This window comes from Opisthocomus hoazin, chromosome W (genome assembly GCF_030867145.1).
Source record: "Opisthocomus hoazin isolate bOpiHoa1 chromosome W, bOpiHoa1.hap1, whole genome shotgun sequence".
NCBI classification, from domain to species: Eukaryota; Metazoa; Chordata; class Aves; order Opisthocomiformes; family Opisthocomidae; genus Opisthocomus; species Opisthocomus hoazin.
In genome coordinates this window covers 26,982,951-27,005,617 of record NC_134453.1, presented here as the reverse complement: position 1 = coordinate 27,005,617, position 22,667 = coordinate 26,982,951, and the positions used below count along the sequence as shown (strand labels likewise).

Sequence of the window (22,667 nt, the reverse complement as noted above, 5' to 3'; positions counted from 1 at the left end):
TCCGCTAGAAGCTCCTTTCCCATCCATGCAGGTCTCCTGCCTCCTTTGCTAGATTTCTTTCTCAGGGGGATGCACCGCTCCTGTGCATGGAAGAAGTGTTGTTTAAAGAGCGACCAGCACTCATGGACCCCCCTGCCTTCGAGAGCCCTGGCCCACGGGATTCCTCCCAGTAGCTCCTTGAGGAGGGCAAAGTCAGCCCTCCTGAGGTCCAGGGTTTTGATCCTGCTTGTCGCCCTGCTTCTTCCACGCAGGATCCTGAACTCGACCATTTCATGGTCACTGCAGCCGAGTCTACCTCCAACCTTCACATCCTCCACCAGTCCCTCCTTGTTTGTTAACACGAGGTCCAGCAGCACGCCTTTCCTTGTTGGTTCCTCCACCACTTGCATCAGAAAGTTATCATCGATGCTCTGTAGGAACCTCCTGGATTGCGCCTGCCTAGCTGTATGGTCTTCCCAGCTGATGTCAGGGTGGTTGAAGTCCCCCATGAGAACCAGGGCCTGTGACTGTGAGGCTGCTTGCAGCTGCCTGTAGAAGGCCTCATCAACCTCCTCCTCCTGGTCAGGTGGCCTGTAGTATACACCCACAGTAATGTCACCCTTATGAGCCTGTCCCTTAATTCTAACCCACAAGCTCTCAGCTCGTTCCTCATTTGCCCCCAGGCCAAGCTCAAGGCATTCCAGTTGCTCCCTCACATATAGAGCAACTCCCCCACCTCTCCTTGTTGGTCTGTCTTTCCTAAAGAGTCTGTAGCCATCTATGACAGCATGCCAGTCATGCGAGTTGTCCCACCACGTTTCTGTGACGGCGACCAAGTCGTAGCCGTCCTGCTGTATAATGGCTTCCAGCTCCTCCTGTTTATTGCCCATGCTACGTGCATTGGTGTAAACAGACTTGAGCTGGGCTGTCAATCTCACCCCTGGCCTTGGCATTCCAAGCCTAGGCTCATCCCTAGTGAGCTGGGCAATATCCCCTTCCCCCTTCGAACCTAGTTTAAAGCCCTCTCCATGAGCCCCGCCAGCTCATGGCCAAGAATTCTTTTTCCCCTTTGAGATAGCTGAGTTCCACCTGTTGCCAGCAGGCCTGGTGCTGTGTGCACCTCCCCATGATCAAAGAAGCCAAAATTTGACTGATGGCACCAGTCCCTGAGCCACCTGTTAATCAGGTGAGTTTTCCTGCCCCTTTCAGTGCTCTTCCCTGCCACTGATGGGATGGAGGAAAACACCACCTGTGCCCCTGATCCCTCAACCAGTCACCCTGAAGTCCCTTTTGATGGCCTTGGGACTTCTTTCTGCTATCTCGTCCCCGCCAGCCTGCATTACCAAGAGGGGGTAGTAATCAGAAGGCCGCACCAGACCAGGGAGTTTCTTTGCAACATCCCTAACCCGGGCCCCAGGGAGGCAGCAGACTTCCCTGTGGGATGGGTCCTGTCGGCAGATCAGGCCCTCTGTTCCCCTCAGAAGGGAATCACCTATGACAATGACCCTCCTTTTTTTCTTAGTTGAGGCAGTCGTAATTCTTGGGGCTGTCTGACTTGTTCTATGCAACCTCCTGGATGGAGCCTCACCATCACCCACATCCTCTGTGGCCGGTCCCTCACATTCCAGAGCCCCATACCTGTTGCTTAAGGGCAACTGGGCAGGTGAGGGAGGCCGGGGGGAGATTCTCTTGCCCCCCCGAGCAGGGACCCGTTTCCATTCCCCCCCATCTCTTAGGCCCCCTCTTTCTGCTCGGTGGCAAGAGGGTAGGGGGTTCTCTGCTTTCTGTGGAGCTGCCTCCTGCTGCCTCGGCCTCAGGGAGGGCAGGATGCGGCTCCACCAGTCGATCTCCCTCTCACACTCCCGGATGCTCCTCAACCTCTCCACTTCCTCCTTCAGTTCTGCCACCAGGCTGAGCAGGTCATTCACCTGCTCGCACCGAACACAGCCGTTGTCTCTGCTGTCCTCCGGTACGAGCGCCAGGCTCAGGCACTCCCTGCAGCCAGAGACCTGGACACCCGCGTTCTTGCGTGGGGCCTCCGTCTGGGTCCCCACACTCCTTCGAGCAACAGCTTTACCACGGGTGGTAACCATGGCTAGAATATCTCCTGGAAGAGCGATGCCCACTACTTGAGTTGCCAGAAGGGGCGGCTGTACCCTGCCTGTCGCCTTCCCCGCTCGCCCTGCCTGCGCGAACTGCCGCGCAAACTGCTGCGCCGCTCCCGGGCTGCTGCGCCGCCTCTGTTTGCCGGCTCTGTTCGCTCGCGCTCCCTGGGAGCTGCTCTTACCCGTGAGGGGGTTTGGCCGCTGTCACACTCGACTCCGCCCCCGCTGAGTCAGAGCTGCCGCTCGTTGGCACCTCCCGCTTTCCCGCTGGGGGGGGGGGGGGAGGGGGCTGGGGTCTCCTCTCTCTCTCTCCCGGCGCTTTTTGCCGCCTTGCCGCTGCGGTTTTGCCACCAGAGAAAGGGTCCCTCGGCGCGAGCCTCTGCTCCAGAACCCTTCACCTTCAGTAGCTTCGCCGAAAAAATGATTTCATGATCACTGTGGCCAAGACAGTCACATACCGTCACATCTCCCATGAGTCCTTCTCTATTCACAAACAAGTCAAGGAGGGCATCTTTCCTAGTTGGTTCCCCGAGTACCTGTGACAAGAAGTTATCTTCAACAAACTTCAGGAATTTCCCAGGCTTGCTCATCACAGCAGTATGGTATTCCCAGCTGATGTCTGGGAAGTTGAAATCTCCCATAAAGACAAGGGCTACCAATCCAGAGATTTTTCCTATTTGCATATAGAATAACTCATCAGTGCTATCATCCTGGCTGGGTGATTGATAGTAGACACCCACTACGACATCTCTCTTGTTTTCCATCCCTCTAATCCTCATCCAGAGCCTCTCAACGACATCATCCCTAACTGTAAGGGCTGTACAATCAAACCTCTCCCTTACATATAGTGCGACACCTCCACCTCGCCTGCCCTGCCTGTCCCTCCTGAACAGCCTATAGCCTTCCATCCCTGCAATCTCCTGGACAGAAGCTTATTTGTTTGCTACCCAAGTTACTGATGTAGAATGAGCAAGTGAAGCTATTCCATGGTAAACAAACAAGTGGTTTTGAAACTTTATATTTTTAAGAAGGCTAAGTTACTGTCAGTGCAATGCGTGTTATAGTTGCTTGCATTATAAAGGATAAGTAATCAGTCAAGAGTCACAGAAAAAACCAAGTGTTTACAAATTGCTTTACTATTTGATAAAACTTTTGCCATACTCAGTGCCATTTACCACTAGGAATCGGTAAGAAAACTATTACAGTGAACCAGTTCTGGGATTATCATGGGTGGTTAGGATGACTGTTACTGAAAGACTATGGAAGTATTGTTGATGGGTGTATTTGTTCTCTGTAGAGGTCTTACTTCCTATGATATTACCTGCTTTGCAGCTACATTTGGCATTATCTGGTCGAGCATTAATTTTTCCTGTTCAGTAATGATACAACGACCTTCCCAGATCAGCAGAGAATCTCTTTTTATCTGACAAGTTTTACATGTTCCTGCTATACAAAAAGAGTTTGGACAAAGTTCTTTTACTGATACTATGGAAGATCAACTACAGAAAGTCAGTTATTTTTTTCCTGAATTACTGCACAGCCCTAGATTTAGACTCAGAATATGCCTACATATTTCTCTGTTCTAAAAGAATATTCTGAAATTCGGTTCATTCCCAAAGATAATTTCCAAAGATCATTGTATGATTTACTACATTGACAGCATTTTGTAGAGCAGACCTTCTCAGTCTTGGAATCTTGACTGGTTCAGCAAACAGTTCATACCTGTCTGTCTGTGTATTCTTTCCATAAAAACATTTCTTCTGTTATCAGCAAGTCTTGTAAGAGCTTTTCTCTCAGATTTATAATGGTTCAAGCCTTCTCCCGTAAGAAATATTCCAGACTGATTTCAACATTAATAGGTATAACACAATAGATGATGTTTTGTCTGAAGTCTAAGCATTCAGCAGAATGTGGTACATGTTCAATGTGTGATACCTGTTCAAAACTGTTAATATCTGTGGTAGAATGAAACTGTTACAGAATGCTTTATCTTTTTCAATTTCTTTGCACCTCAGTATGTAGGTATTGTAGCTTTTAAGTCCCTTTGTTGCCAGAGGCTTAGCCATCATTAGACATCTTGGAAATATGTGAAGTTATTGCCAGAACATGTTCTCTTAAAATGCAGCTGATAAGCCTTATCAACACCTTTCAGGAATTTCCTTCAGGAGGAAGATGCTTTCAAATAGCTATTTGTAGTGCTGCTTAGGAGCGGGAAAGCTTTTGTGTTTTCATTTACTGGATTCTAAGTACATTCAATGGAATGCACTGAAATCCTTCTGACTTCCTCAAGTCTAACCAAAGATAAAAAGAATATTTTATCTGTTGCTGCAGTGTTATTTTTCAGCATGAGAAATACGAAATGAATACAAATTGGAACAATCTTGTCAAATTTACCTAAAAGTTTAGGACAAGGGAGAATCAAATCTGTGTCCTTTTTGGAGTGTAACTGAAAAATGGTAAATGTTCCATTGTTGCAACTTCAGAAGTATTCATTTAAGAGATATTTCAAGAGTAATATGTCAATAAGATGTCTTTAAAAAGTTTTGAGCTGCCTCTAATATTTGTAGAAATAAACATGCAGCCTGTATTTCCAGTGAGTGGTAGTCATTGCCTTAGAAGAAATTAGTAGTTAACAGCTTCTGCTATACATTACACTGAGACAATCTTGTAAATTATTGTCTAAAGAGACAGTAATTAGAAGTGCATGTGTGTGGAGGGGGCATCACAAGAATGGGAATTGGTGCTTGAAGACAAATGAGAGATCTTCATGGGGTATAGCCAGGTGTTCAGTACTGGTGATTGAGTGTGGTGTCTGATTTGAGGGGGGGAAACAGAGTAGTGAAAAGATCTTGGGAATCAGGATGAGTCAAAACAGGACTTCCCAACATTGTGGATTTTAGTGGCAGAATATGGAGTTGTTGCTGATGGTCAAGAAAAGGGTAAGATAAACCCATTTTATACCCCACTCTACATACAGAGGTTATAGGGCTTCTCACAGAATGCACTAGGGAGAGAAAATAAGTATAGTAATCTGTGCAAAGAAGGCATCAGTAAAGGCACACCTGTCATTTGAATTGAAGCTTTGCTAGAGGTATCCATTCTTTTTTTCATCTACAGGTCAGTACATTGCTTACTGATTCTTAATGTTTCTTAAAATATCTGATAGAAATTAAAGCTTCAGAATAAAGCTGCTTTCTTGTTTAGTGGTATATCTTGAATGAAGCACATGGGGACTTGTATTCCAATTAGTTTTTGAGTGTTGTTAGAAGTATTGACCTATGATGACCTAAACCAGAATGACTAATAATGATCTCAGTCACTGCTTTCTGAAGATCAGTATTCCCCAGTGGATGAATGGAATCAGATGAATGCTTTGTTTAACAAGAGGAGGCTGGCCCTATTGGTCCAGCCAATAGACTTCCCCCCCCCGTGCCAAAAATTATATCTCAAAATTATAATTGGGACATGTTGAAAAGCTTCTCTGTTTTTCAAAGCTTTTTCTCTGCTAACAGTTATGGGGAGCTGGTTTAATTTGAGGAACAAAAAAATTTATGTGATTAATTAGAGAATGTTTTTAATAAAAAAAGTCATCTTTTAAAAAATTCTCTAGATATACTCAAAGCCTGAAATGGGTGCATGTAGAAGTAAAAATTCATATGTTTAAAAAAAAGAAAAAAAGAGGGGAGATAAGGCAGGGAATGATAGCAAAATGCTCTAAGACAATTAGTGGTTTTTAGATAGTAATGAGTGAGGTGGGTTGGAATAAGTTTACCTAAAATTAAAAAAAAAAAAAAAGTAGAAAATGAATTGTCAGATCAAAGTTAAGGAGATTGTGTATGTTTTGATTTTTTAATATATATTTTTTTAATTACTTAAAAATGTGTGACTGAAACGGTTAATGCCTGTACACTGATCATTAAGTCTTCATCACTGGACCTTATTAAGAATCTTTTTGATATTTCCTTTTTCTGTAGTCAACTTGCTTTCATTGACTGTTTTCCAATAGTTGATATTCTGAACCTACAGTTACTATCTTTATTTATTCTTTTTTGGTGATGGGTTTTTTTGTTCCATCTTCTCTGAAATATGATCCCTTCTCTACCTGCAGTGGACAGCTAAAATTCCTAGGAAATATACTGCAACTGTCTGGATTACATCTTGATCTAGGAATGGTGTGTTTCCTACCAATCTCACTTAAACCTTTTGTGAACACAGATATATGTACAAATACATATTAAAATTATGTAGGTTATATTTAGTGTGTTTATATAAAAACATGGAACAACGTAACTGTTCAGTTTTTCTGAATTATTATTCTAGGATCAAGACAACCTTTAATCCAACAATCTCAGCCTCCACCTTATTCATCACCTAGCGATGTTCCCCCAGACATATTGTTAGATTCTCCAGAAAGAAAGCAAAAGAAACAAAAGAAAATGAAGTTAGGCAAGGATGAAAAAGACCAGACTGAAAAAGCTGCAATGTATGATATCATTAGTTCTCCTTCCAAGGACTCCACTAAGCTTACATTAAGACTCTCTCGTGTAAGATCTTCGGATATGGACCAGCAGGATGATATGCTTTCTGGTTTGGAAAACAGCAGTATGTCAGAGGGTGATATTTCTTTTAATGTGCAGTACCCAGGACAGACTTCTAAAACACCCGTTACTCCACAGGATGTTAACCGCCCACTAAACGCTGCTCAGTGTTTGCCGCAGCACGAACAGACAGCTTTCCTTCAGGCACAAGTGCCTGTTTTACAACAGAACACTTCAGTTGCTGCAAAACAACCTCAAACTCCTGTGGTACAGACACAGCAACAGGTTTCGCAACAAGGAACTATAACGTCATATGATGAAGTAGAATTGGATGCATTGGCTGAAATTGAGCGGATAGAACGTGAATCAGCTATTGAAAGGGAGCGATTTTCAAAAGAAGTGCAAGATAAAGGTAAAAGGATTGCGTGTGTATATACACTATATATTATATAAATATATATGCATATAAACCCCATATATATGAAAAAAAGCGCCTTCCTGTCAGTGTCACATAGTTCAGTTCTGTTTACTCAGTGTGGGTGGTTCTACGACATTCATCTCCATTCCCCCCAACAATGAACTGTAATCTGTCATATGTGCATTTTTTAATATCTGGTATTCTTTATTTAGGATCTTAATGGATGGAAAGTTAAATTCTTATGTTTCAAAATTCTTTTTAAGCTACTCTTATTTTGAACCATGAGACTGAATGAAGTACGATTGATGTTGTTTATAGTTTCTAAAATCCCAGCAGTACTATAAGTAAAAATTTGTAATAAGTTTTGGTAGTTGAATTATTAATTATCTATGTTGCCTAGTTTAAGAAATACAGGAAAACTCTTTTATGCCATTTCTATTCATATCCCAATTTGAACCTAATGTGAAGGAGGTGTTAGACTAAAATCACATCTATTCTTTTAAAGGCGCTGTAATGATTGGATAATATATTAGTACTATATTGTCTCCAATGTTTGTTCAACTGGATATTCATTATTATGTAGACATTACAAGTTTTAGAGAACTACCACATATCTATATGGTCTTTAGCACAGAACCAGATGAGCTTCTGGAATGATTGCTCTTCAGTAGCTGTACTGATTGTCTTAACTGATTTCATTGAATCTATTCTCTTTTTTCTCTTTTTCTCTCTCTTTTCTGTTGTTAACTGGTTTGAAGGTCTTAGGCTTCAGAAATATAAAAAGTGGATACAAAACCCACATGTAAATCTTAAAGATAAGATGTGGTTTATAAAGTAGATAGTGATAGGTTAACATAAGTATTTTTCAGAAGCTTCCTCTGCACTGTGTTTAACTGCTGAAAAAAAAAATCTTTTATAGTATAATGCTAACTTATTTGATACTCCCAAGAAAAATCTTGCAGAGTGGAAAAAGGCAGATTCTGATTTTGGAAGTTCATAGGTGAAAATGGTCGATTTTGGACATACTTGCATGGAGGCAACTGAATTTACATACAGTTTGGGTCTTTAACCAGCAGAGAGAGCACAAGTTTTCTCCCTATTCAAAGATGTTTTTTTTTTTCTTCTGTTTTTAAAGATTCCTGGAGAGAGAGAGAGAGAGAGAGAGAAAGTTTGTTCTGTTTGTGTGTGTATGTGTAAATATTCTTGTTGCAATTACTAAAAGGATTAACTTTTTAGGTATTTCTTATTTGGTAACTAAATCAAGTCTTGTTAGAAAACATTGTGAACATATGGAGAAAATGAGTGCTCACCACAAGAGAGATCTCCTTTAATTTTGATTTAATGAAATGGCAGAATTTGTTACTTTGCTTACATCTCTTCTACTAATTTTAAATTTATTTATGGTGAGCTTGTGGTTTGTCTGCTACTACTTAAAAAGCTACTTTTATATCCCCACACTTCGAGTAGATTCTCCAGCACATTTTAACTGAGAAACATCTTAAAAAAATGCATTGTATTTTTGATGGTGCACAGCAGCCTTGAAACACTTAAAGCAAGACTAAAACACACTTTCTCTTTTGTTCTGGCTTTCAGGAGATGTTGAACATTAGTTGTGATGTTTGTTTGCCATAATTACATAGCCACGGGCAGACTCTTATTTGTTTATTTTGGGGAAAGGAGTGATTTTTATAGAATGTGATCTCTCCCTTTCACCACTGCTCAATAACCATCTTACCAAATAAATATTCCAACCTTATGCTTCCCTTCTACCTGCATCCTCTGCCAGGTATCAGTTCTTCCTGAGTTCCTGCAGTTGCTATGGATCAGGAGCAAAAGTTGTTGCCTTATATTGGGACAAATGATCACCATTTATTCACTGGTGGTAAGTTGCCCCTATGCTAGGCAGCAGCTCTTTTCACTTTAGCTTCTGAGGTTTCAGCCATGAATGAAGAGTATTGAGTAGAAGGATTTTAGCAGTCTTGGGACAGTTTTCCTGAAAAGCTGTTACCTTGGAGAAATATGATTCGTATTTTTTGGTAACGCTTTTGCCATTGCTTGTAAGTTTGTACTATGTCTACAAGTTGATAGACTCTGGGATTGTTCTAGTTGAAACCGTTTGGTTTGGTGTGACTGCAGGAGGAAGCTTCCTCTGTTGTTCCTGTGGGAATATGTCTGTTAGAAATATATCCAGTTACTCCTAAATATGTCATTCAGTTTTGTGTAGCTGCTTACTGTATTTATGCAAAAGCCTGGCATTTGTGCATTTTAGTACATATACTGTAACTTCAGATCACATTATGTCAAGAAAATAGTGTGATTGTAGCATGTACTTGGTCTAATTAAAATGTGAACATATAGTGCTAGCTGATGCTGTGCATAATAAGTGTCACTAGAGATATTACTCTAGATGCTAGCACATGCTAAAATCTGCATGAAAGCATCTTTGCTGCTTTTATAATTGAGGCATGGGAATGCATATTATAGTCACACTACACTTTCTGTGTAGGCACGCATTGTTGTCTTCCATAAATTACTTGGAGTAGAATTGTACTCACAAGTTTTGATAGAAGATTAGTAGTCTCTTCTGTCCTTTTTTTAGATGTGAAATGTCTACAGTACTGTGCTTCATCAGAGGTTTTCAGATGCTTCTTTTTTAACAGTAAGGCTTCGGATGGATATGACATGTTCTTTCTGAGGTTGGAAACCAGTAGTGCAATGGAAATGTTTATTCCAGAGGAGAGGCGGAGATGGTTTTTTGGGAGGTTCTTGCTAAAAATTATACAACTACTACACTTGCCTAAGGCAATGCTATGGTCTTTTTTTTTTTTTTTTTAGTGCTGAGGTCCTTTTATAACGTTTGGTACAGGTGGGAAATGGAAATTGGAGTCCTTTGGAAATCATAGTATTTTCTGTAATAAATTCCTAATTCTAACAAAATTTAAATTATTTTACTTCCACCAAACAAAGTATCTCAAAGTAGGAGGCAGTCTCCATTCCAGAGGTGGAACTAATGCAGGGTTTTGCAGAAGTGCGCCTTCTTTGAAAAGCAGCATATCTTTCTGGAACCTGATTGTCATGCTTTTGCTTTCTGAAAAAGGAATTCTTAGTGCAAAAATCACTAATGAAAAAGCTGGTAATTTGACCTAATGTCTATCAGATATACATAAGGAGAGATTTTATAATATAGACCTTTTGCCTCCATATCAAAGTGTTTTTTAGAGCTCTCCTTTTGGTCTATTTGGATCTTGGATTATGTGGATTATATAGCCTTTTCATCATGATAGAGAGGTGCAAAATTTTAAAAAGTTGGTTTCGTCTTTGTTCTTTGTGTAGAAGGACAAAAGTCCATCTCCTCTTCCTACTTTTTTCATCAAGGAAGTCTCTCTGTATTGATTAATTTTGCAAGTAATTTGTCTGTATCTGTTAATGAAAGGAATAATTGGAGATTTTGGAGATCAAGGCACTCGGCACCAAAAGTTACATTCTAATACATCTATTATGTTTAATAGTCTCAGAACAAACAAGTAAGTTCATGGAACGTGACAAGCCTCAGGTTTTCAGTTCCCATTGCCTCCCTCTCAATGGCCTCTATACCCTCATCAGATACAAGTTGTCAACCAATACTAGATCATATCTTCTCTTTTGAAAGTATGTGTAATATCACTGTCGTGGTTTGGCCGTGGCCGGCAACAAAGGACCGTGCGGTCACTCTATTGCCCCTCCCCCTGCTGGGGTGGGGAGGAAAATGGAAAGAAAAAGGCAAAACTCGTGGGTCGGGATAAGGGCAGTTTAACAGAACAGCAAAAGAAGCAAACAGTAACAACAACGATACTGATAAGAAGAATATACTAAAAGTCAAGGGAATACACAGAGCAACTCTCTCACTGCCCGATGCCCAGAATGCTCCTGAGCAGTGACTAACCTCCCCCCGTCCAGCTCCCCCACTCAGCACTGAGCATGACAGCACATGGTATCAAATACCCCGTTTTGTTTGGCCAGTTTGGGTCAGCTTTCCCAGCTGTGTCCCCTCCTGGCTTCTGGTGAAAATTAAGCCTGTCCCAGCCAAACCCAGGACAGTCACAGATAGATCCAGCTATTGTTTATCAAGACTCAGATTGAGTTGATAAAAAGTGTTTCGGAAGGGTTAATACAGAAAGGGATTATCTTTTTCCACAAGAGTTGACAAGTGAACCATCCTCTGCTTAGGTACATCAGAATACCTTTCTAAAGAAATTAGAAATAATGAAGCCTCACACACGCTTTCTTCTGATCTTTCTTCTAATCACTATCAGTAGTCACATTTCCTGTACTACTTAGTGCTCTTGAATGCTTTTGAATCAAGCAGAGGTCCATATTCTGAACCTATTTTGTTCACTTAACTGGAGCTATGCTTAGTTCACATTCTGAAGTTGACTACTCCAAGAAAGTACAGTAAATCCTGTGGAATTTTAGAAAATTATGCCCCAGGAATTTCTGTTCTTCTCATGAATCTTTTTTTCCTTGGGGGGGTGGGGTGGGGTGATGTTGAGGAAGAAATTTCATTTTGGTAACTTCAGTTCTTTGCATTAACTTGTGCTTTGCTGTTATTCAGATACAAGTGGGTTATTTTTGTTTATAGTCAAGTAGTTCAAAGCTAGTCAGTCACTTTCAATCTAAACCTTTCCCAGAACGTTACATTAAGTTGTTCTTGTTTGTCAAGATTTAGACATGCTGCATAATTAATTTTCAGGTTCAAGGTTTCTACCTTGAGATCTTTCATGCTTTTCTAAAAATCACAAATACTGTGAATCAAAAATATTTAAGATATTAATGTTAAAAGGAGCTCTGAGTCTTCTAGAAAGGGGAAAAGGGAAGATAACCTTGAAAATTACTTGAAAAAAATGGAAAGCAACCTATCTTTTTTCAGAGACTCTTTTTCAAGCTGTTTTAGTTTTTTATTTTATTCAGTTATACTTAATTTTAATTTGAGCTCTTCCATGCATAGTATTGTGTGTTCACTGTTAGATTTTAGGCTCTTTCAAAGACTCTTATATAATGCAGCTGTCTTAACAGATTAAGGAGTTCTACTTTTACTTGTAAAAGGCACTGTTCTCTGGAGTTTGTGAGAAGAGTCATGAAATCATTAATCGCTGTTTCATTGGGAGGCTGAAATCTTTTTTTTAAACTTAAAAGCATTTGAGGCATTTTTAAATGAGACAAGCCTATTCATTTCTGTGGTTTTTTTCCCCCTATATATTTTACCTCTGAGGATCCATTTTACCCACTTTGGAATCTTACTGTAGATTCTTTGAATTAGGAAGAAGTGAAGCTATAATAACTTTCTTTCCAATAATTGGATCAGTTAGGGGGCATTTGGATGCCTGTTGTGGGCCCTTCTTTTTTTAGTTCATTCCAAGCCCATAGCAGCAGACACACACATCCCAAGAGTGTGAATCTGCCGGAGCAAAACTCAAAACTACAGTTATAGGTAAGTAAACTTTTTCTCTTACCTTTTAAGTTCTTATCCAGCTCCTCTCCCTTTCTCCCCGTTACCCGTTTCCCAAACAGGAGATTAACAGAAGAACACTATTAAGAATTAATAGTTTGTTTACATCTAGTTTTATGTAGCTAATGAATGAAATGACAGAATGTGTAATTATAGCCAGTATATTACCATTAATTTCCAAAAATATGTTATAGGGGTTTTATTTACTTAAAAAATGGAGATACGAGTGCAAGTCATTTGTATAGTAATCTTGCAGAAGATTAGTCACTAATACCAGAGACGAAATGAGACAGTGTAAAATATAAATGACTGTGTCTCTGTGTAGTAGGACAGTGTGAGAATCTGGTATCATGTATTTTGTGTATACAAACTTTCATTAGGTCTGCATTTTTAGTGTTATGTAATGGATGAAACTGACGCCTCATGTAGCTTTCCCAAGAAAAAGCAAGTTTGCAGTGTCCAGTTCCTATAGATGAGCAACTTTTTGTTTTGTGTTCAGACATGTTTTAAGAGAAGTAAGGGGAAGAAATTCCTCTTCTGTCTAGAGAAATTGCAATGAAGTGTTGCAATGTTTCCACCTATCTAGGAAAATTACTTTCTTTTTTTTTTAAAGCATGTAATACTGATTAAGTGAAAAACATGTTTAAAAAAAAAGTAGAGATATATTTTTTTTAATGGTGTTTAATTTCTTTTGGTTCTCTTGTGTAACATGAAAGCAAATTCCCACATTTATCCCAGGTTGTGCTTTACGTAGGGTAGTGCAGAAACCTGCTTTTGTAAGCAGGTGTAGAAAATAACTAAAACCTAGAAGTTTTGTAAGAAGTGTATTTTATTTTTATCTGTAGCATAAACTAAGATTAGAAAATTAAATATAATTTGCATGTAGCATATGCCCTTGATTGTACCTGTTAAATGGATGGGAGGATTTATAATACTACTTACCCAGTAATGACTTTATTTCATTCTGGGACTGTCACTTCTCTATAATGGATTTAAATATTGATAAAGAAACAGCATATATAATTAATAAAGCTTATTAACAGTTTAAGCCCAACATTTCTATAGTTCATAGTCATTAAGTTCACTTCAATATCAACCTAAGATGACACAGACATTTTTTCATTATCATCCCATATAAATGTTACTGGATCTAGTTAATTTAAGACATTTTTGAATGCAAGGTATGATGTCAGAAAGAAATCAACATCTGGAAGGGAGATTAAAAGTGTTCACCAATACATTTCAAAGTCATTTGTTTATTTCTAAAGTTTATTGTTCCTACAAATGAATTTGAAATTAATTGGATATGTTAACCTGTGATACATAAAATAAGTAGTTTTCATTAAGTCTGCTGTTAGTGTGTTGCATTTTTCTTGTGAAATTTGGTGCTGCACTGTGTATTTCAAAAGTAATTGCACTTCAGGTTTTGCTCTGATTTTTTAACAATTGAGTTTACAAAACTATAATTCTTCACAAAGCAATCACATGGATAAAACCCAGAATTTGTGTCAGAAAAATCTATCTCATAAATAAATTGAAATCATATTGTTTATAAAAGCAATATTAAATTCAGGGAGGTTAAATTACAGCTTCCAGTCTCTAAACAAGTGGAGATGCTTGGTTATAATTTGCTGTAGTTCAATTCTTGTTATTTTCTAGTGTAATATTTCTTTTGTATTACCGTAGTTGACAGGGAATAATGAGTTACCAAACATCCTTAAGTAGAAAAATTCGTAAGATCATATTTCATTCTCTAGTTATGCTGATTACATTATTGTCATATTTAAGAAAAGAAGCAGAACTTTACCAAAATGAAGATTCTGAATTCTGCTATACCCTGAAGCATGTCAGAGGCTCCTGTAGTCTGGTTGGTTGGTTGGTTGTTCCTCCACTGCGCCACCCCCCCCAACCCCCCCCCAACGAGTTTGGGCATCCTTCCTGATGGGCTTTTTTGCATAGTGACCAGAAGTTTGATAAAGTCTCTTGCCAGATTGCTAAAAATTAACAGCTGTTTCTGTTCAGATTCTCAGAAATCCCTTCCTCTGAACTGCAGCAGCTGGAAGCCCTCTGGTCTCTGGAGCTTTTGGAATTATGTTCTGTTCTATAAAGCTTCCTATGTCAGGATCATGACTGTGCTTTCTTAGTTTCTTCTGTAGGGGAGCAATCAGTGAGACTAAAATTTTTTACTTATGTTTGCTGAGTGTCCCCTTCAAGGGGAGGAGCTAGTGCTGTGGGAATCTCTTCTACTGATAGGAAGGGGTCTCTTTGGTGTTTAATTCTTTGCTTATTGGAATATGGCTTTGGAGGGAGGTCAGGTGAGAGCAAACTCTCATGGCCAGTAATGCTGAATGTTCATGAAAGACAAGAATGGATATTTACCCTCACTCCATTGGTAGATCATCAGTCACTACCATTAAAGTATTTTTAAATCTTCCTTGTATTCAGATGATATTGATTGGTCTAGATTTTTGTGGTTTACACAACACTGTTGGTTGAGGGGGACAGGGCGCTTGGACAGCTTTGAAGAGATCTGTGAAAAATAACTAGGAAAAGAAAACAGTCGTCAGTAAACATAGATTTGTTATTTAGACATATGGTTATGCATTATTTGTCAAAAATTCCTAGTCTTGACTGTTAGCTTAAATAAGATAAGCTTGTAATTGGCCTCTGACTTGTCTTTGATGTTCAAAAATGGAGGTTTGACAGTAAGTAATAACTGCTTAGGACTGGTATATTTGGTATAAATTTATTCATTGCTGATTTAAATAATGCAAATAAGTGGCATTTCAAATGAGTAGAGGCACATCCCAATAATCTCTGAAGAGTGTTAGAGCTTTAAAAAATTAAATTCTTAATTGTTATGCTTTAAAAAAAGAAAGTTTTTACTGGAGTAATCAAAATGGTTCATCCAGAATTCAGCATTAGAGGATCAATCTTCTTTGTGGTTCTGAAGAGGAGTACATTCACATTTAGCCATCTTGGGTATGAAGTCTCCAACTGAATTCCTTACAAGGTGTAAATGTGGAAGTAGTAATTTATCTGTTGTGTCTTCAAGATCATTCAGAAATCTCTGCATTTTAAAGTCTACCAAACAGTATTAATAGAGCGGAGTATTACTATTCTGCTAAAAAAAAGCTCAGCAAACATGCATGTGGTTCTTATTTAGATTTGTTACCTTTTCACTGGTATTTACAAAAGGTCCCTTTCAGTTTGCTAGAACAAGCAGTTCTAGAAGTTTCTAGGCTATCATCCTATTATACTCATTTGTCGAAAGAGTTTAATCTGGGACTTAAGACAATCATCAGGTTTGCAAGAAAGCAGTAACATCGGAGACTTCAGCACTAGTGGTGTTCTGGCTGCTGCTTTGGAAAGATTTCAGATTAAATGGAAGAATGGAGATACTTCTTTTAATACAGCTCCCCTCATCCAGCTGCTGTCCCTAATACTTGCTCAGCTTCCAAGTATATCCATTTTCAGGATGGATATTCTTCAAATCACGATTGACTTGGAGTTTCAGCAGAAATGCATTCGAAGGTATCTGTGGTTATTCCAGTGCAATGTGTTTTTGCACAAAGGTTCTTCAGTAATTAATTAATTTCTAAATCTGAAAGTACTCATTGTTTTGACACGCAGATATTTCCAAAGATGAAGGCCACAACCTGTCTCCAGGAATACTGTTCATAACAGGACAGGTGAGACATAACTGCTTGGAAATCCAGCTAACTTTTTTTCCATCTCAAACTTGTGGTTCCTGTAATGTTTTGTTTCTTACACCACAGTGACCCATTTAGTTTGACAGAACATCTCTGCTATTTTTTATAGTAAGGTAGCTTATGATCTTGCTTTGAGTACTAAGCACTGCCTTTTGGTGAGCATGTTGCAATGTAAAGAGAACATCCATGCAGATTTGCCAAGCCAAAAGAATGCATACATAGAGAATAACTGGGATCAGACTGTACTCTGAACTGTCATAAATTTTTTCAAGGAATTAAACAAAATGTGGGTACATTTTGGATGTATCTACATTCGGGGGGGGGGGAAGGGGTGAATAATGTTTCTAAAAAGAAAAGAATCTGAAAACAACAAACTTGGATATCTGATCTCTAATATAGTCAGAAAGCTCTTCTGTGGCTTACTACATACTGCTTTTATTACAAAAACTGTTACAAAGAGTGAAGCAAAAAGATCCTGATCACATTTTATTGGTCTCAAGAGCTTGTGAGACTACCTGTTCAGAACTGTGGCAAGCTTTGAACCTAGGTCTGCTGGATTTGAAAGAAAAATATTAGTCTGATATTTTGGCAAAGTCCTAGATCCTGATAATAAAAAGAAATTCTACTGTCTATGGAATGAAGTGGACGAAGCTTGGATACTGATGTCTTGAAGAATATGAAGTATATTTGAATGGATATTGTAAAAGTTCCTAAGTTCATCTGTTCATTAACACCCTAAGGGGTCTTGGGACTCATGCCTTAACAAGGCAGATGTATGCAAACTTGCATATATTTGATTGTAAAAGAGAAGACCTGAAGACATCTGTTTTCAGAGGTTAATTACTCTCTCCTCACTTCTCTGATACTCTATTGATTATTCTCATATAGTTCAAAGTGAGTTCAAGATTTGATAAAGCCCTTGAAGCCCAGTGGTGTTTTTCACCGTTCATATTTCTGCACCTATGATGGCAACCTAAAATTTTTTGTGCTCATTCAGTGGAGTTTTTCAATTATGCTTGATGAAGATACCGGTACTATGTACTCATCTACCTTTAATGCCCTAGTTCAACCTGATATTTTTATATACTTGGGCCAGCTTTTTTGTCCTAGATCCAGAAATCTGAGAGGCAAAACAGTAATGATCAAGTCTAGTTCTGAGGATCCCCATCAAGATGCACTGTAAATATGAAGAAATCTGTGAGTAATCTGTAACTCCATCTGCAATTACCTTGCCATTTAGGAAAAGAAAACTTTTGAAGGCATCCCTTTCTTCTCAGATAAGGTGTCAACAGCTTGTGGTTATAACTTACTAAAACATCAGTACTCAGTTGTCAAGAGAAATGAAGAAGGTGCATCAGAGCACTGTATTTAGAGGGAATATGCCAAGTTGTGATGTAATCATCTATTTATATGTTCTGAACTTACAATTTGACATTTTGGATTATGATGAAGAGCAGCATTTTTAGCCTGGTCAGTTATGGAAGTTCAAGAGAGAAAATTGGTCCTACCTGAATTGTTTTGGTGGTTTAATCTTGGAGCCCTCAGCATGAGGGCTCTGAAAGGTGAGATTTGGTTGATCCAGCTACAGCAGTTTAAGGCATCACAGCTCCTGGCCATTTGACTTGCTCCTATAGTAGGGGTAGCAGAAGGAAACATTTGCTTGGTCCTTAGCTGACTTGTTCAGTCTGGTAGGTTAATGCAAACCATCTTCACTAGTGCCTTAAGCTGATGCACTGGACAATGAAATGCACTTGTGGAAATGTGAATGTGTGTTCTCTTTTACTACAGGTAATAACCTCAGTTAAAGGAACGGGGCAGATAACTGGTAACAGTAATGTCTTAAAGGCTACTGTTAGATCCACCATCAGAACTTTACAGGACTTTTTCAGTGTGGCTGACATTGCTGGGTTAAAATGAAAAAGCTGACTGACTTTTTCCCAAGAACACAAATTTCTCAATTTGTGTTTCAAAATTTAAAGAGTTTTAGTTGAGAAATAAGGTAGTGATATGTGTGTGTATGCATGTATATTAATGTATGTGGTTAAAAAAAAAAATATCAAATTTGAAATCTATTAGTCTGGAAGCTTCTATTTCATGGCTATTCCTGAGACCTGCCATGAAGTTCAGTGAGGTCAAAGCCCTTAGTCACAGGGAGAAAAATAATTTTTTTCACTGCATGAAAGTTTTAAAAAAATACATTTGTGTTAATAAGTAGTGTAGGGAAGTTAATCTATATAAACTCTCATATGAATCCAACAGTTGTACAGAAAAAGCAAAAATTGCCATGCTAAAAAGCTGCACCTTCGATTCGGCAAATTTGTTTTGCTTCATGTCTGCCATAAAGTTGACAGGTGTTCCTATAGGTTTTTGTTGAACTTTTCAAAGTACCTTATTTGCAGTTGACCAGTTTCTGCATGGAGTTTATTGTATCTGTCTTTACTGTCTTTCAGCCATTAAATGTTGTACATAATTTTGGAGTTTTAGGAAGTTAGAGATATACAAATAGATTTGAGAATGAAAATGATGGAAAAAACCCCCGCAAACCTGTTCACATCACTGGAATTGACCATGTTACTACTTGTTACTGTGTTCTAATGTTAATTTTGGACATGATCCTTCAAAGTTTTAATTCTTCTGAATAAGAATCTTCTACAAGTATAGAAGAAATTAGGATTCATATGTTATAATTCTGGTTTAAAACTTGAGAGGTTGTGTGTTGGTGTTTTTTGGTTTTTTTTTTTTCCTTAGAGTTTAATTCCCTCTTCTTTGCTTGCATCCTCCTTACCCTTCCCCTGCTCCCAAAGAGAGCTGGCTCATTGCATCTGATGATAAGGCACCACAAATCTAGGCACAAAATAAGTTATATTTCTTTTATTGCATTTATGGTCTAGACATTTTGACAATAGATCTACAACAGCATTTCCAACCTGTGTTTGGTCATTACTTAGACTTAAAATCATATTCCCTGATTACAGAGAAAATCGTTGCTTATTTGACAAACTACAAAATGATAGTTGAGGAATTAGAATATAAGCCTTAGTGCAGGTAGGGCTTCTGAGTTTCATGGCAGAAATTAATTTTAGAGTACCATGTTGGTAATACAAGTAGGTTGTATTTTATATGAATGGAACATACTCTTTTTGATATTTCCATGTGCTTCTCATTTCTATGAATTCTACCAAATTACAGGGTGTGTCATTGGATCACTTTTTATTTTTCTGTATTCTGCTCTTAATGATTTTTTTTTTTAGTGTAAACAGAAAGGATTATTAGAGAGTCAAACTCTTGACACTACATAAAATTATCACTGAAGTTTTTATTTCATCCATGAAAAGCATTATGGTTGCAAAAGGAAAATACTCAAGCTTTTAAGTGTGTAGTGGCCCCCCACCTAATACATACGTGTTATGGTATAGAGTCTAACTCTTGCTATACTCCTTGTTTCAAAGAGAAGCATGGAGTGTTGGAGATATTTTAATCATTTTTGTTCATTGTTCATGTGTTCCTTGGCTACAATATGTGTGAATTCCAACTGATGCACTGAACCAAGTAGGGAGAACCTCTGCTTAATCATTGCAGATCCTTGCTTAGTTCATGTATAATGAAGCAGGCTGAATCCGCAGAAGCGAATCTTTTATAGTAGTATTCCTCAAAACTTGCTTCAAGTGTAAATTGTTTTTTCTTTTTCTTTTTTTTTTTGGTCGTTATGTATTGCAGCTGCTTTATTACGTTCTCTTGGGAATTTTACAGGGACTTTGGTTTCATATGTTTTGAGGGTGTTTTTTTAATGATTAATTGGCACATGTGGTAGACTGACAATGAATACATTAAAAAGTATTAGTTAGAGAAGTTCTATCCTTGCTTTTAAATTCAGTGGGTTTTGTTGTGTGTGCATATACATGCTGAGGAGGATTAATTGGTGGGGGTGGAGGGAAATGGACATTTTTGCTTGGACATTTACCTGTTTCTATATATAGCATTTGTGATTTTTCTCTTTCAATTTGCAGATAAGCCTCTGAAGAAGCGAAAACAAGAAAACAAACCACCGGAGGCTGGAGGTACTACTGGAGGAAATAGAGCAGCTTCTCAGGAGACAGGTTCTGCAGGAAATGGGGCGAGGCCAGCATTGATGGTTAGTATTGATCTGCAGCAAGCAGGAAGAGCGGACTCTCAGGCAACAGTAACTCAGGATTTGGACGCCATCAAAAAACCTGAAGAAATTAAGCAGTATAATGACGGGTTTGTGTGTGTTCCCCAAGAAGACACTGTTGGAGTTCTTAAATTTAAACCTGAAAACCATCCCGAGATTTTTAGGAAAATGTCAGACATTGAGGATGAAAAGACAGATATCCAGCAAAATGAAAACAGACAAATGGAATTTCAGCAAAATGTGAGCAGGCGGTTGGAAAGTAAACACAGTGAGAACAAACAAGTAGAAGCTAAACATGAAGGCAAGCATGAAAGCAGACAAATGGAAGTGAAACACAATGAGAACAGACAGACAGAATCAAAACAAAAGGAGAGCAGGCAAATGGAGGTGAAACAAAATGAGGGAAAACAAAATAATGGCAAGCAAGAAATAAGGCAGAGGCCCGAAACGCCAAAACAGAAGAGTGAAGGCAGGCCCGAAATGCCAAAACATAGACATGATAACAGGAGAGACTCGAGTAAATCATTGTCAGATAAAAAAATGGAAATACCTAGGCATAAACTAGATGTGAAATCTGATCCTTCAAGGATAAAATCTGAAAGTAGATCTGATCCAACAAAACAAAGGCCCGATGGGCGTTCAGTTTCTGATACACCGAGGCATGACCATGATAGCCTTAAACAAAGATCTGAGGACAGGGAGGAGTCGGAGAGATACAGAGGAGATCCATCCAAGATTAGAAGGCCTGAATATTTAAGATCCTCAAACAAAAATGAACACGATTCTAAGCATGGTATTAAATCTGATGGTTCAAAAATTGAGAAATTTGAAAGGAAACATAGACATGAGTCTGGTGAATCAAGGGAAAGGTTTTCTTCTGGGGATCAGAAATCAAGACCTGACAGCCCTCGCATTAAACAGGAAGGTAAAGGAGATTCTAGTAAATCAAGACTTGATAAACCTGTTTTCAAATCACCCAACAGCAAGGATGAACGAAGGACAGATGGTAATAAGAGTAAAGTAGATAGTAATAAAACACATGCTGACAGTAAAGCAGAGTTTCCCAGTTATTTGTTGGGGGCAAGATCTGGTGCATTGAAACATTTTGTCATTCCAAAAATCAAGCGTGATAAAGATGGCAATGTGACTCAGGAGTCAAGGAAAACTGAATTTAAAGGTGAACAGAAGGACAAAGTAGAGAAGATTGGGCTAGTTGAAGATCTAAATAAAGGAGCTAAGCCTGTAGTTGTCCTTCAAAAGCTTTCATTGGATGATGTGCAGAAATTTATTAAGGATAGAGAAGATAAATCAAGGAGCTCTTGTTTTAAACCTAACAAAAACAAGTCATCCAAATCTAATAAAGGTAAGATATTTTTTTTTAATGTTAGTTGTATTATATCTTGTACACTCCTGTTCTTTTAGATTTGCTGCTCCTGTGGTTAGAAATTAAAAGCAAACATTTGATAGTTATTTTATATGCTTGCTTATATGGTGATTTTTGGTAACAAAGTGAAACTTGTCTATGGGATTGTCGTTGTTGGAAATCTTGCTACAGTGTAACTGAAATTATTTGTTTACTCCAATGCAAGTTCCTAATGTGGTAACACTTAAATAATCTTGAACTGTACTTCAGCTACATTAGTTTAATCTGGTAATTTATCTAGTTAAACATAACTGCTATATGAATGATTTAAACTGGTTTAAGTGTGTCTGTATAAGGGACTGGTACTACTGTAACTAAATCAGTGTAGCTGGAATGGTGGGAAATACTATGTATACAAGCCCTAAGATTCTTTTATATTTTTTAATTAGAATGGAATCTGATTATTCCAAGGGATGTTTTGACAAGAACATGAAATAAGAAGGCAGTTACAAAGTCCTATCTGCCTCTTTTACACTATAAATACAACTCTGTTGGGAAGCCTCCATGCTTTAGGCTGTGTAACAATAAGCTTACAAAAAGGTTCTGTCTTTAGGAGAATTCAGATATTGTTGTCTCTGTGGTCCAGTGTATGCCGAAAGAGGAAAGGAACTGGTAAAAAATGGACTGGCATTTTCAGATTAGTAATATGAACAGGAAATTATTCAGAATAGTTTGTAGGTTTGATATGTGATTGATTGTCTCTTCTGCAGATTTAACACTTTTATAAGCTTGCTTTTTTTCTTGGTGCTATAATTTTGGCTTCTTTGTTTTCAGACTCAAGTAGATCATTTCACATTGTGAAATCAATATTACTAACTGGTCAGGGTTCCTTTCTTTTTTAATGTTTAGCATTTAA

At 38.4% G+C, this 22,667-nt stretch overlaps 1 protein-coding gene across 3 annotated transcripts in view; it reads left to right on the top strand.

Annotated features, from left to right (window-relative positions):
• LOC142365560 (nipped-B-like protein) overlaps nucleotides 1–22,667 on the top strand; it is a 166,269-nt gene that overhangs the window by 92,565 nt on the left and 51,037 nt on the right. Inside the window, exons 9-10 of one of the 3 annotated variants that reach the window (XM_075446431.1) lie at nucleotides 6,405–7,034; nucleotides 20,246–21,751. In XM_075446431.1, coding sequence (XP_075302546.1) covers nucleotides 6,405–7,034; nucleotides 20,246–21,751 — 2,136 coding nt within the window. The remainder of the gene's footprint in view (nucleotides 1–6,404; nucleotides 7,035–20,245; nucleotides 21,752–22,667) is intronic. The other 2 variants (XM_075446432.1, XM_075446433.1) reach the window with 2 other exon arrangements.